The following is a 15,148-nucleotide window of genomic DNA, read 5'->3' as shown; positions in this document are numbered from 1 at the left end:
CTGGGACCCTCTCACAGGGATCCAATGTCCCACCTCTGTTGTCCTCTCCTGCCCAGTCAGAGACTGATCAGATCTTTATTAATCAATCAGAGATGATTCAAAACAGCTTGTCCATATCACTGAGACAAGAGATTCTTGACCATGTCAGAGTATAAACTGTAACCAGATGTCTGGGCACAAAAATCTCTATCTAAATATACAGTACACAAGACCAACCCTCAACATCTAGGAATATAGTTCAGTTGTAGAACACCTATCATGCCCAAAGCACTGAATTCTTACCTTAGCACAGAAAACAATTACATTACTACAATCAAACTTAATACAGAGTCGTAAGTTCCTCTGGGGCATAGCTTTATCCACAGAGTATGCACACTACAATGTAATGTGGAAGTACTTTCCAAAATGGTAGTTTCGATGCACATTTCCCAACATAAGTACATCATATAAATGCACATATATATTTAAATAAATTAGTTGTTTTGGTTATAGATTACCTTATTATTTTAATTGGTATAGTAGCTCTGGCTTTACAGAAATACAGAAGAGCAAATACATTATTTATAAAGAAGCTTTAAAAAGAGTTTACTAATCATAGCAATGACTTTTAAAAACAAACCAAACAAAAAAACAGGAAAAAAAACCCACAAGCATTTCAAAACACCATAAGTTGTCCAGAGAACCTTCCAGCCATTTACCATGTCCTGAGCTCACCCCTACCTGTATGTTGTTAGCGGTGCCAAATGTGCCCAGTGGATAACGTTTATCTATGAGGCTGTCTAAACTTTGTGTCTACCCTCAGAATGTACAATAAGATGTGGCACCAGACCCAAGAAGCCCTCAACTCTCTGCTTGACAAAGAGTCTCAGAAGATGACCGAACCACAAAGAAACAAGCTCCTAGTCTTTCAGATGTTAGCCACCTTCTACATAAAGTATGTGCAGATCTTCAGGAACATGGAGAATGTCTACGACCAGATAGTCCATCCACAGAAACGCATGCTGATCCGCAAGGTCCTGGATGGAGTGATGGGTCGAATTCTAGAACTGAAGAACGAGATGGTAGAGCTGGAAATGACAGAGTTTCATTATTTTGACGATATCTTACAGGACCTGAAGCTGTCTCCCGTGAGTATTGTGTTACTGTTTTCCTTGTTAGGATTTTGTTGTAAATAAGATCTGTAAGGATGTGAGGCCACCTTTGTCTACAGACTTCTTAGCCAGGTTTAAACATGAGGACCATGTTCAATTAAAAGTCTGAATGCTCTCTTCACTCAAACCCCACCATCACGAGTCAGGCATTGGCTGCTTGCTTGTCCGTGCGTAGTCCTCGGGTCTCTTTGACCCTGAGGCCCTGTTATCACAGAGATGCAACCCTGTCAAGATGGTTGAAATAGAGGAGATGGGCCCTCTCAAATACCCCACAGCCCAAACTCTCCCATTTTCTCTGCCCCAGACTCTCTGGGTCCACAATGCATTCCTGCTTTGTACCCTCACATCACCAGATGATAGTCTTGGATGGCTCAATCCTTATGCCCAGCTGGGTGAATCTCTTTCTTTGCTTTGGGTCGTTACTGACCCAGTAGGTTTACAAACTGTGACCTTTGCTCCTTGGCTATGACAGAAGGAAGCATCCCTCCTTATTGCCCAAAGAGCCTCTTTCTGCCACCTGGTGGCTGGTGTCATCTCCTGTGGTCATTCAAGTCCTGCCACTGAGCTTTTCCTCCTTGCTGACAGAAACCTGCCTGAGGTGTCTCTGATATCCTGGCTGGCTGTGCTCCCAGAGGCCACTGAACACCTCATTTCTTCCAGCTGTGGGCCCTATGAGTTCCCCCTTGGTTTTGAAAGAATGTTTCCCTGAAGGAAAATTAAAAAGACAAAAATCTCCTTACACGGAGCTTATGTCCCTTCACTTCTTAAACATTTAGACTTTTGTAAAAATCGTGTCTCTTTCTGGGGAAGACTCTTCTTGTACTGTTATCTGATGACACCAGAAAAGACTAAAGAAAGAAATCAGAATGAGTCCAAACATTCCAGAATGTGCACATGCCTTTCATATGTTTATAAGAACAAAAGTTAAACCACCGGATTGAGTCAGGTGTGCTCGGCTCGCCCATGCGAAAGCGTGAAGAACAGCGTAGACTGGATGGGAAATAGCTGTTTATTGAATCTTATTTCTAAATTTAATTAGTAAGGTGACATTCAAGCTCTAAATCGAATTTCAAGGCTGTTAAATGGTTACAGACTAAAGAGGTTTGGGGGCTCACATGCAGGGACCCTTCCATTTCCCCTGCTAGTCACAATGCCCTGAGCTTCAGCTGTTCACTTATAACCAGGAAATGCTGATCCTGTGAGAAACCAACTGTGCACAGGCAGGAGAGGGGAGATGGGACCAGACATCACCACGGAAGTCTATGTTGTAGGATGACATTAGCAGTATTCTCCATCAACCTTGGAACTCATGGATATCCAGACAAGCCATGTGATGTCTTTGACAGGCAGGCACGGGAACACTGGGTCATCAGTAGCATCTAGGTTCTGTGAAAAGTGGCAGAAAAGTAAGCCTTGGGAATGTCCCTGCCTTTGGGATGGACCAGCCAGCCAGCATCCTCCACAAGTGGCCACTGTGGCCACTCTCACAAAGTCCACACACTGGCCAACTGTTCGCATGGTAGGACTCACATCCTCCTCACAGAGACTGAGACACCTGGGAAGTTGTTCCAGGCAGGCCCTGCTTGAGAGAGTCTGAAGCAGAAAATTGATGATGTCTGTCTCTGATCTGAACTGGCCTCCCAAGCTGACAGTCCCTCAGAGCCTTGGTCAGCTGGAAACTGCAAACACTGGAGGAAACAGGGTTAGAGCCAGAAGGAAAGCAAGGGAGAATGAGCAGCCACCTTCATCCCATCCCTACCTTTGGTCCTATGAGTTCCTCAAGATGCTTCCATATGTTGGTAACTGGCCTTCAACTCACATCTTTGTGCTTCTGCATCAAGCACCCTTACCCGCTGAGCCTTCTCTCTAGCCCCAGCCCCAAGCCATTGATTTGTTCATCCCGCCATGATTCCAGGTGGATCTGAGTCCTGGGATCCTAACCGGATGGCCTTTCATTTCTCTCTTGTTCAGCAACAGTTGGATGTCCCCATACCCAGGTATTTTCTGAAGGAGAGGTTGGAAGTCATAAAAGGAAGAGAGAAGATCCTCACTCAGATCTTAAATGAATGTGGATTGAACCTCCCTGATGTGGTTTGTATTGTTTTAAAAAGTATTCGTCATCATTTTAATATTTTTTTATTTTTGTAAACTCCTCTACCATGCCCTCGACTGTGTGAGAAAATACTCTATTTTCAAGTTTAGGAAGGCACCTCCCTTTCCCACTTGCTATATGAGGTCTAGACAGGATTACATAACATTGGGGCGGTTGTTAGAGATTCAAGTACGATTATGTTTTGAGAAATAAAGAATAAATATTAATGCTTCGTGGGTTACATTGGGATGCAGAAGAAGGAGCCAGTAGCCAGCAGGGTTTGCTTTCTCATCTCTAATTCACCTGGTAAAGTCAGAAACTAAATCCACTAAGTTCAGATTTCACAAGCTCAACACTTGCTGTGCATTCTCAGTCGCTCTTGCCTCCACCCTGGCCTGAGTTCTGAGTGACATTTGGATCTCCCAAAAGGACTGTCTCTTGGAAACTGAAGTTTATAAGAAAGGCCCGGGGAACCACTCAGCACATAAAGAGGTTTTGCTACACAAACAGGAGGACCCAAGGTCAAGCCCCCAGACCCCATGTAAAGCTGGATGTGGTAGTCAGTGAGCTTCTACTTGTGCAGGGTTCCCCACACCATGCTCCCCTCCACTGGTACAACTCCTCCCTGGCTTTCAGGACAACAGTAGCCTCACCCTGATCCCATTTAGGTACCCACGGGCCTCTAAGGACTCCCAGTGATCTTACTTGTGTAACTCTGCACCCCTGAAAATGACACATGCTACTCACCTGCCCTATGGCTACAGAATCCATCCAAGACCACACAGTCTGCAGCATGAATCCTCATGTTTCTGGTTTAATGCCATTCGTCATGGCTGGTTATTTGTGTATGTGCACATGCATGTGTACATACCTTAATCATTCTCCACCTTATATTGTGATGTATGTCTCCTGCCAGACCCGGACTCCACCGACCCAGATAGACTGGTTGGCCACTGAGTGTCAGGGATCCTCCTGGCTACACCCTGAACACCCCCAGCACTGGAGTTCCAGACACACATTGCCACACCCAGCATTTTTTTTTTTGAATGCTAGAGATCTGAACTTAGTTCTTAAGAGTGACTGAGTCACCTCCCTACCCCCAACCTTCTCACACAAAAAAGCAAATAGTTCTGAATGGCTAAACATCTTAGTCACTAGGTGGTCTTCAACTGGCTTCAGTCTTTTCTTTGAAGTACATTTAAATTTCATCTCAGAGGCATGGTTTCCATTGATATTTCTCCCAATAATCAAACGATGGAATTTCTAGCATTGATCCAGATGTGTGATTGACATTTCTGGTCATCTCAGGTCTAGCTTGCTAAGGAACTAAACCACTGGGGTGACATTTAGTGTTCTGTCTGGCCTATGATAGCTAACCTTGGTTATCAACTTAGCATACCAGAAAAAGGGGGCCTCAGTTGAGAAATTGTCTCCATTTTGATTGGTCTAAAATGTCAATAATTTTTTTTCTTTTTTAAAAATATTTTTTTTTTTGGTTTAGTGGTTTGGTTTAATTTTTGAGAATTTTACATGATCACCGTGTTTACACCCCTTTGCACAAACTCTTCCATTGACTCTGCCCCCTTCCAAATTCATGGTCCCTTCTTTAATTACTATTGTTGCAAGTATATGCATTATATATAATATGCAATTATATAGTATATATAAATTATAGTATATATAGTAATATAGTATATAATATAATGTATCATATATACATATATATTCATGCATGTCTATGCAAGTTCATTTAACATTGCTCATATATGTGTACATGTGTAACAAGATTACCAGTTAGGCTCTTGTTTGGGATTTTTTCCTGGAAGAAACTAATTCTCCTTCCTTAGTATAAAGTTTTTTCTTGATTGCTAGCTAGTGTAGGAGATCCCAGCCCACTGGGGATTGTCCCATCCCTCAGCAGATGGACCTGGGTTGTATAGAAAGGCAGCTAAAGGTGAGTCTGGGAACAAGCCCTTGAGCAGTGTGCCTCTGTGCTGTTTGCTCAAGTTCCTGTCTTGAATGCCTGCCTTGGCTTCCCTCGGTGTTGAACTATGACATATAATGTAAGAGAACGAAGAAAACCTCACTCTCCAGATTGCTTTTGAACAACTTTTTGTTGTTTCGCAGCAACAGAAATGCAAACTAGGGACATTCTCCTTAAGTCGGGGTCACAGTTCCAGTTGGTCTAGTGTAGCATACAGTCGCCAGCAAGCACCCTTGCTCGCTGAGTCAGCTCATGGGTTCAGTCCACATGTATAATGTTGGTTTGTCTGGCTTTTTTTTGGTTGTGTCCCCACACACAGAAATCCGCCGTGCAGAGTATAGCGTTGGAAGAAGCTGTTAAACTGATCCAGATAGCCGAGCGGGCAAGGCAGGGCCGCCTCAGGGCGCTGTTCATGAAGCAGATTGTCCTCCAGGAGTGCAGAGCCAAGGAGATGAAACTGTTGAGACAGAGACTACTGGACACCCGCTTGGCGGCACTCCAGATTCAGAAAGTATGGCCCCAGTGGGGAGAGGGCTTCTGGGTAGGGAAAGGGAAGGCAGGGAACATGCTGAGTTCTGAAATTCAAAACCCAAAGCCCTACCTATAAGGAAAGCTGGGTTGAGTTAGTAAACCCCACAAAGATTTATTGGCTTAGCCTGGAGAAACATCGTCTTGTTTTTATTTTGTTTATTGTAAACTAGAAAGTTTAAGATGCAGAACACTATGTTCAAAGACGTCCAAAAGGGCACCAGTAATTGTTGGAAAGAATGTTGCTAGAATCTAGCAAGGATGTAAATCCACAATAAGGTTTAAAAAAAAATACATCCACACTGAGACAGTTGCAGAAAGGAGAGGGCAGAAGCAACTCCTCAGGGCTTGAAGACAAGCTCTCCACTTAGCACATTTCGGCCACCATGACTAAGGGCCAGAACCTCGGAATTCCTTCTCAAGGGGCCCTTGGGGACTGATTTTTCTTCTCACATAGGGTTGCTAGAGTATACCCTATCGTTTTCCTAATGGAGGGTCAGTTTTCTTGTGGAAATGATAGACTACATTCACGTGGCACAAACAAGAACTAATTAGAAAGAAAACAAGGATAGGACCACAGCCTGGAACCTGGAGGACAGGACACTGTCAGCTGGGCACAAGTAGACGGGAAAAGGCAGTGGGAAGGACAGACAGATCCCTTTCTTGTCTCTGTGGCCTCATAACCCTAAGCTTTGGTTGTAGAGGCTTGGGGATGCCTGAGCTGTACTCCCCACATCACTTGGGAAGGTTTTGGTTATAAAACCATGAAGTACTATCCTCGGGTCAAACGTCACTTTTCTGATTTCTAGAAGTTTCTCTTAAAAACTACCAAGTAAGATTCAAAGACAACTATAGGTCATTTTTGTAATTGTCCTTCTTTGAATATATTGAGCATGGGAACTTCAGAGGTGGCAGCTTGCAACCATCCATAACTTTAGTTCCCGGGGATCTGATGCTTTCCTCTTGCCTCTGTGGCTGTTGGCACCGTGTATTGGGCACACATGCATGTAGGCAAAATGTCCCTACACATAACATAAAATAAAAATTTTAAGAACTTGCTTCCTCATCCAGTCTGATCCAAGGGTTTGGGCCTGGTCTCACTGGATGCCATGTTCAGTGGACATCCCTGGGAGGCCTGCTCTTTCCTGCAAAGAAATGAAGGAGGGGTGGATCTGGGGAGGAAGGGAAGTCAGGTGAGAGGGGTAGAAGGGGGAGAGGGAGAGTAGAATGCACTCAGAATATATTGTATGAGAGAAGAAGAAATAAAACAAAAAATAAAAAAGTAATAAAAAAGAAAAGTTGCTGCCTGTTACCCCAACATTAAAAAAAATTAACCCCAGTGCATAGCCTGGAGTTGATTGTTACAATGCTTGAGACGGGCAGGTTCTACAGGAGAACTTCTTCCAGGAGTAACTAAGCATTTGTTTGCAGGTCTGGCGAGGTTTCTCTCAATGCAAGAAAACAGAGAAGGAGCGGGAAGACGAAATGGTGTTCCTGGGTATGGTAAGTTTGATCCAGAAAGGGGAGCACCTAAGGGGTGTACATCTTTTAGAGAATTTCCAAAGAAAGAAAGAAAAAATGAATAGGTGTCTAAAGATACTGGAAGTGGGGGCTGGAGAGATGGCTCAGCGGTTAGGAGCACTGACTGCTCTTCCAGAGGTCCTGAGTTCAAATCCCAGCAACCACATGGTGGCTCACAACCATCTGTAATGGAATCTGATGCCCTCTTCTGGTGGGTCTGAAGACAGTAACAGTGTACTCATTTAATATAATTATAAAGGGGGTGAGGGAGAAACTGGAAGTGTTGTCTCTCATATGTCTCTGCAAAATGCAGATCGCTCCGGATGGGAGACAGGCTATAGAGTCAGAAATAACTCATGCTTGCCTGGTGTCAGCAGAGAGGGTCTTGCTGGTGAGGATAGGATTGCTTTGGTTCAGCTGGTGTTGAAGTGCCATTGTTACCATGGTTACCAAGGGCGTGGGTTAGAAGGTGCGTTTGTTGTGTATTGCTGTATAGCTGTGTCAACACAAAACAGCAGCTTGGGCAACCACCTGTGTTATGGCACGCACACACATGGCTCAGGAACCTGGCACAGCCCAGTTCTCTGCCTGAGTGTCACATGGCTACTGTTGTGCCACTGGGGCTGGGATCTCATCTGAGGTTTAGGTGGGGAAGGATCTCCCTCCAAGGTCATGTAGCTATTGTATCCTTCCTTGTGGATAGTAAGACTAGCACTATAAGTTCTTTGCCAGATCTCAGCGGGAGACAGCTCAGCACCTGGTCTCAGGGACCTTGGAGTCTTCCCTGAGGCAGCTTGCTTCCCCAGAGGCATCGAGGAAAGATGGCCCACTCATTCACCATTGCCCTGTGGTTAGTTAAAAGGGAGTAAAAGGTCTCAAAGAGAAGTTACAGCAGTGTTAGGGGATCAGGAAGCAGACCACTGAAATCTCTTTAGAGCAGCATTTCTCAACCTGTGGGGACTGAACAACCATTTTTATGGTTCACCTAAGAACATCAGAAAACACCGATATTTACATCATGATTCACAACAATAGCAAAATTACAGTTATGAAATAGCAGTGAAATAACTTCATGGTTCGGGGGGGGGGGGCGGTCACCACGACATGAAGAACTATATCAAAGTGTCACATTATTAAGAAGGTTGAGAACCACTGCCTTAGAATCTGGTACAAGGAATTCTCAGCATCTTTTGTACATGGAGTATGGGGTCTCTAAACATGACTCACATGTCCTGAGCAGAGCCCATGACTCTTCAGGCAGCCCACCTTTTCCTCTTGAAAGTCCCCTCTTCCTCAGCTGAAACACCAATCCTCACAGGTCTCAGTGCATTACTGGGCACTCTCCACTATGGAAGCTCATACAGGGATCTCTTATGTCTCTACACATGACATTCCTTCAGAGCCCAGGAGGTCAACTCTGTAACAATGGTGGCACCAGAGATGTGACTATTCCTAAAGGGGCCTCATTTGTTGACCAACCTAGTTCCCATTGAAGGAGTTTTTAACTAGGGATCCCAGAATCCCACCAAACCTTACAGCAAGAGCTTCAAGCGCATCATGGAGAGCCAGCTGCTCTACTGGGGACTTCATTGATACCCCAGATTACACACGCGTATACAGCATTGGCAGGACAAGGATTTGGTCTCTGGAAAGAACCAACTTCCAGTAGAGCTCTGATGAGGCCAAGGAAGGAAAGAAGCAACAGGAATATAAACACGTCATAAAGTAACCATAGACACTAAGAGCCTACAGAACTATCATCTCGAGTCTTGAACCTCTGTGGTCGTAAATTAGAACACACTGAGCAGAGAAGATTGTCTAGGGAAATATAAACACCCAAACTCACAGAGGCCACCAGAAACCTTAATTAAGCTGATCCCAGTAGCAGAGGCTCAGCAGATTCTCCAGCGTCTGGGTTAGTCAGAGAGTTGGGCACCAAGAACTGTGGTGTTTGCCCAGTGCTTCAGCAAAGCGGTGGCAGCCTCCAGTGCCATTCGGGAAACCAGGGTGGAGCTGACCCCAGCCAGAGCTGGGGAGATGGCTCAGGTGGTCCCCATGACAATGACAATGACAACCTGAAGGGTGGATTATTAATGCCAGTGCACAGCAAGCTAGCTTGGTTAGACCTTGCTCCCTGGGGCTTGAGGCACTTGCTCATGAAGGAGAAGAGTTCCATCCACACCCTGCTCCACTCGTCAGCCTAAACACTTCAGAGACAGTCAGACTCTGGAGAGAGCATTTCTGTTGCCAGAACAAGACAAAACAAAAGCAATGAAATAAAATTGACTTCTTACTTGGGAGGCAGAGTGAATCACCAATAAGAGGTGGTTTTGGTCAAACACCATCTGTCATGGTTGGGGCAGTGCGGACAGCGGCAGAGAATGAACCAAGACACCACCCAATCCCCCATCCTCATCATTGCAGCAAAGTACCTGCTCATTCCAGCCCCTACTGTCACCTCCCAGCCCGTGCAAGTAGATGAAGGGCTGATGTTGTTGAGTGTTCATATAGAGAGGAGCTGGGCCTTCTTTTCTATAACATGCTTTTGATTTATTGTTGGAAAATAAATCATAACCAGTTTCTAACCCCCTCCCAAAAAAATAACACAGGAAAGGGGGGGCTGTAAGCATCAGATCAAAACTGAGAAAGAGATGATAGAAGAAGAAAGCTTGAAGTTTGGCTGTGGACTTCAGGAGGAAAACACAGTCTCAATGCTGAATGAACCCTAGATGGTACCTGGACAGTTACATAGATGTGACACCTGAAATGTCACGGGCGCACAGCAGGCTGGGCCTCCCATATCGGTCATCAACCAAGACCATCCCTCCCAGACATAGCCGCAGGTCAGTCTGATCGGGGAGGTCACTCTGTTGAGACTGCCTGTGATCCCAGTGTGCAGAAGGCAGAGAGAAAGGATCCCCGAGGAAGTTTGCTGGCTAAACTAGCCAAATCTGGTTCAAGTGAGAGACCCCAACTCCATGGATAAGGTGAAGGACAATCACAGAAGACCTCTAACATCAGCCTCTGGCTTCCACATGCATGGACCATGCATGCACAGGTGTGCCTATGCACATACAAACGCCCATATAAGCAGCCACATGCACACATACCACATACATATACATGTGCAAAACAAAATGCTTATATTGGTTGTTTTACTTTAAAACTCAGTCTAAGGTTCACGGCATGTACTTAAGTGCCAAGTAAAATTCTGAAGTAGTCAACTTTTGACTCAGTTGCTTCTATTTGAGCAAACTTCTGTCTAATGGGATCCAACCTCCATTACTGGCCATCTTCTGTGTTAGAAAGAAAAAAAGTTCAGAATCCCAGGCAATTCCCGGAAGACTGTTACATTCACCCTTCAGTCTTGACTGCCTACCTTGGTACTACTCAGAGACAGATCATCCGTGTATAATGCAGACCCTCCACTTTCCTCTCTAATTTCCCTGTGCCGGGCTCAAAAGAGAATTTCTCCACGGTGCAGTTCACACAACACGAAGAGAACAGCTCCCCTGCTGTGTGTTCCGTACGACCCTCTACCTGCTGTTTTGCCCAGTGTGCCTGAGTCTTGATGTTACAAGTTCTATTAAAATGTTAACCACTGAGAAATACATGGATTTGATTTTTGAAAGAATGGTATCTTCAGCATGCCGGCCGGTGCTCACACAAAATCCACTGTCCCAAACCACGGGCATGTTTCCAATCGCATACATTTTCCACACTGTCGTCGATGAGGGTGGCGCCGCCTCGTGTCAAATCTCAGTTTTCCATTGGCTTATCTGGAGCCATGATGTCAATGTAAAAGCCGGTGGCTTGGTTGGTCCCAGCTGCGCTTGTGTCTTCACTTTCTGGAGTGACCACCTCGTCTCTGAAAACAGACTCAAGGGAGGGGACATTGCTCCACCCTCCACCCCAACCAGATATTTCTCTTAACCATTTGATATAGAAATTGTTTTTTGTTGATATTGCCATTTAAAAATTGTTAAGTCATAAAGTCCACAGGGGAAAATAAATGGTGGTCTAAGAGTCACGTCCAGCTATTTTAATTGGCAGAGCCAGTGGCACGGAGCCAGTGTAAAGGAACTTAATGAACACAATCCATTCTCTTCCAGGGCCCTCGCAGCCATCTGTCCTGCAGTCAGGGCTCTGCATATTTCACTTTGCCCTGAAGCCATCGCCGTTTGCGATGTAATGAGGAACTCTGGGGTCACTTATTAAAGCAAAGGGCCTGTGGCTTCTACAATCATTGGAATCCTGAAAGCACCATAAACCCGTTCACTTTTATTCTCTGCCATCAAACAAGCTATTTTCTCTATTGCTTTAAGGCTAATAAATTAAAATTTTATTCTTATTAGCCCCAACACAGGCTGGGGTACCCTATGGCTGAGTCTCTTAGAGCCCCTGGTGTATCTTTTAACATTAGAAGAGCTGTCTGTCCCCCTCGGTGTCTCAGCAGAGACAGCATCCAGCCACATATATTTATCCTGCAGTGACCAGACCCCTCTGGAGCCTCTGGTTGGCAACATGTACTTTAGAGGCAGACAGACTTGGTTCAAAGCCCAGTTCTGTCTACTGCCAGGGGCAGGGCTCCACGTCTCACTCACATACCCTGTGTGTGTGTGTGTGTGTGTGTGTGTGTGTGTGTCTGTGATTTCATGAGTAACCCTTGGAGTTTCCCCAGCAGCCTGTGGTGTGTTCCCAAGGCCTGAGCACTGCTTTTTCAAGAGGGTGATGGAGAAAGCCAGCAAATCCCACACATATGGACAGACTGTAATCATCTCAGACTTCAGTAAGAACCTGACTCACAGTGACTTCTGAAACCGAGCGTCTCTCGAAGCAATAATCAGGGCTGCAGGGAGGGATCAGGGGCCTTTCCCAACCCTCTAGGAAGAAAGCTCATTACATTTCAGTTTCCTTTTGGAGAAAAGCCAGCACAGTACATACTCCATCCTGGGGCAGCAAGCAAGCAGGACATCATCCTAAGAGCCTAAAGGGAGAGGCCTCGCCCAGAGCGTGAGGTTCGAAACACCTCTGAGGAGTGTGGTTCTTGTCATCTTTGCAGATGGGAAGATGTATTGATGGCTGAATGATCTTTGCAATAGAACACTTTGAAGACATCCAGAAAGTTCATGTGCAAAACCACAAAATGCTTCTAAATAAGCTCTTGTATAAAACATGAGTATCAAAGACCTCAAAATCCAGTATATACAGGCCTTTGACTCATCCTACTAAACCTGTGCACTGAAATCTAGCTTATCAAAATTTGGACTGAAAAAGTCCGTGAGTCTGGCTCAAATGCTTCCCTGTTTAGCTACAAAGGGGCCATCTGGAGATTCCCCACGGCAAAAGGCAGAGAAAATCCTAAAGAGACAGCAAGCTGTCCCTCCAGCCACCACACCCTCTGGTAAGGAGGCTTCCCTGAAGTGCTTGGTGACTTCAAAAGCCAACATCAGCCAGGCATGACCCCCGACACCATGCCTGTAATCCTGGACACCAAGAAAAAGGGACTTTTACAAGTTCCAAGCCAGTCTGGGCTACAATGTGAGGCTTTGTTTCAAAGAGAAACAAGCACATGATCCACTTGAAAGGCACTGGAGAGAAGGCAGATCCTCCCCTGTCTCCCCTATTAAGTGGGGTTTTACCATTCCGTTGCCTGGCCTGACACACTTTAGCTTGATTTCAAGTCTTAGTAATATGTGTGTATACATATATACATATATAATATTTATTCTTGTTAATATTCTGTCTGCTTAATCATGGCCCCAGGTTCCCAGATCATCAGGCACCAAATGACAAAAATGATTATTTTCTCTGCCCTCCCTTCTTTCCTTGGCCTCAGAGGTCCCTCTTGGGTTCCCTTGAACTGGTAGTCTGCTTCATTCGCCGCATAAGAGCCTTTACAAAGTTATTCAATGCTTGCATGAACCAAGCTAAGGTCTCCCAGGCCTGCTGGTGCCACCGTGTTTTCCAGTACATTGTAAATCATGTGAAGCTTGTCCAGCTCACAGCACAGTGAGCAGTGGCCAGCCACGGTCTGCGATGTTCTCCACACAGCTTAAGATCCTAGGTTAGATACCAGTGTCATTGCAAGTCAGCCACAGTCATATTAGATTGCTAGCCAGTTTTTTCTTCGTGCGTATGTGTGTGTGCAGTGTGTGTGTGTGTGTGTGTGTGTGTATGTGTGTGTATGTGCTTGTGTGATTTATGTGTGTGTGTATGTGCTTGTGTGGTGTATGTGTGTGTGTATGTGCTTGTGTGATTTGTGTGTGTGTGTGTGTGTGTGTGTGTGTGTGTGAGAGAGAGAGACTCATTTAAGTTAGAGAGGGAGCAGGAAGGTTCTTATGTCACTATACAGACTTGAAACAGTGCTATCACAGGCTCAACAGGAAAATGCCTTGTGTAAAACCACTATGCAAGGTAGTTCACCACTAACCACCAAGTTCAAATGCATACAGGTTTCAAAGGATGATCCTTAGTGTCCGTAAGAAACTATTTCCAGTCAAAATAGATTAAGCCCGAGACTCTGCAAAAAGAGGCATCAAACACAGAGTAGGAGTGTCCCTGTGTCCTGCCTGTGTGACTCTGTGACAAGGCCCTTGATACCTCTGCACCTCCACTTCCTCATACATAAGAAAGTAGTAGCACTCCCTCTGCTTAAGGTGGCCGTGCGGAGTAATTGAGTTCATATTTGTAAACCACTCAAACTTGCCTCATAGCACTGACTTTAATGTGTGAGAGAGCACAGAGCAGTTAGCCCCAGCCACTAAAGATCTGAAATCTCAGCATCATTTGATCCTATCAAAGTTCTTAAACAAGCATTTAAAAAAATACTGAACTCTTAAAGAAATTAAATCCAGTGGGCTAGAAAACATTCTTGCTCTTTAACAGATCAGTGCTTGCTAACATGGTAGACCTTGAAGATTCATACTGAACTTGTACAACGTAAAGAACCAAACAGAAGTGCCCTCTCCCTGAAGACCTTCGATTCTGCTTCTGCCTGTCCTTGCACACAGTAGGTGGGTTTGTGGACCCATCCTTGCACAGAGTAGGTCTTTTTGTGGACCCACAGCTATGTACATACAGACAGGAATCTAGGGGATGTTGGGCCACCCACCACTTGGTGCAACCCCAGGGGGACCTGATGAAGAATTAGGTGTTCGGCAACCTGAGGTCTTCCTTGGATGAAATCAGAGCCCTAGATGCCAAGGCTGCAGTTCTAAGTGCCTCCCCCAAGCATCAGTGCACATGTTCAGGACCTGGGAGAGAAAGTGTAATAAAACCACTAGCAGAGATCTGCTCCTCTCCCCAGGATGACAACCACCACCCTGAGACAGAAGATCTTTGGATAATCGCCAGCACCACACCACATAATTCCCAGCCTATTTGGGACCGATACACTGAGCAGATTTTTATAAATGGCCATTTTCTTTTCCTAATTTCAACAAGGGTTTTAAAATCCAAAGCCTGTCGAACATTAGCTAAGCATGAACATTAACAGAGCGTGGAGTCTTGCTTCCCCCCCCCAAACTCAAAAAGCTTCACTTCATGTCGCATTTCCACAGCAACATCAATTATTAATGTGTGTGTGTTTTGCTGACAGAGGACCTCACTGGAAATGTAGGTTTCGTTATTCCGTTCTGGGTCGTTAACTGTGGAGAGCTGGCAAATGTAATGTTTCACTCACATGGGGAGCCTTCATTAAGATGCATTAATCGACAGCCCATGCATTCCAATACATCGCATGTTATCATGTTCCCCTCTCCTTTTAATATCCCTAATTTATTTTTAAATGAGTTGCTGTTTATGTGGCCAGTTAACAAATTTGAATTCATATGACCAGAGTCACTAAAAAAGAAAAGATGTTTGTGCCCA

General features: G+C 45.1%; 1 protein-coding gene across 1 annotated transcript in view; it reads left to right on the top strand.

The window, feature by feature from the left end:
* Window positions 1–803: 803 nt before the first annotated feature.
* DRC11 (dynein regulatory complex subunit 11) overlaps window positions 804–15,148 on the top strand; it is a gene marked incomplete at both ends in the record, with an annotated part of 112,628 nt that continues 98,283 nt past the window's right edge. Inside the window, 4 exons of the mRNA XM_080933441.1 lie at window positions 804–1,127; window positions 3,123–3,242; window positions 5,547–5,738; window positions 7,187–7,258. Coding sequence (XP_080789567.1) covers window positions 804–1,127; window positions 3,123–3,242; window positions 5,547–5,738; window positions 7,187–7,258 — 708 coding nt within the window. The remainder of the gene's footprint in view (window positions 1,128–3,122; window positions 3,243–5,546; window positions 5,739–7,186; window positions 7,259–15,148) is intronic.

The sequence above is a fragment of the Micromys minutus genome (genome assembly GCF_963924665.1).
Source record: "Micromys minutus genome assembly, chromosome: 19".
Classification (NCBI taxonomy): Eukaryota; Metazoa; Chordata; class Mammalia; order Rodentia; family Muridae; genus Micromys; species Micromys minutus.
This window is presented reverse-complemented; position numbering and strand designations above follow the sequence as displayed.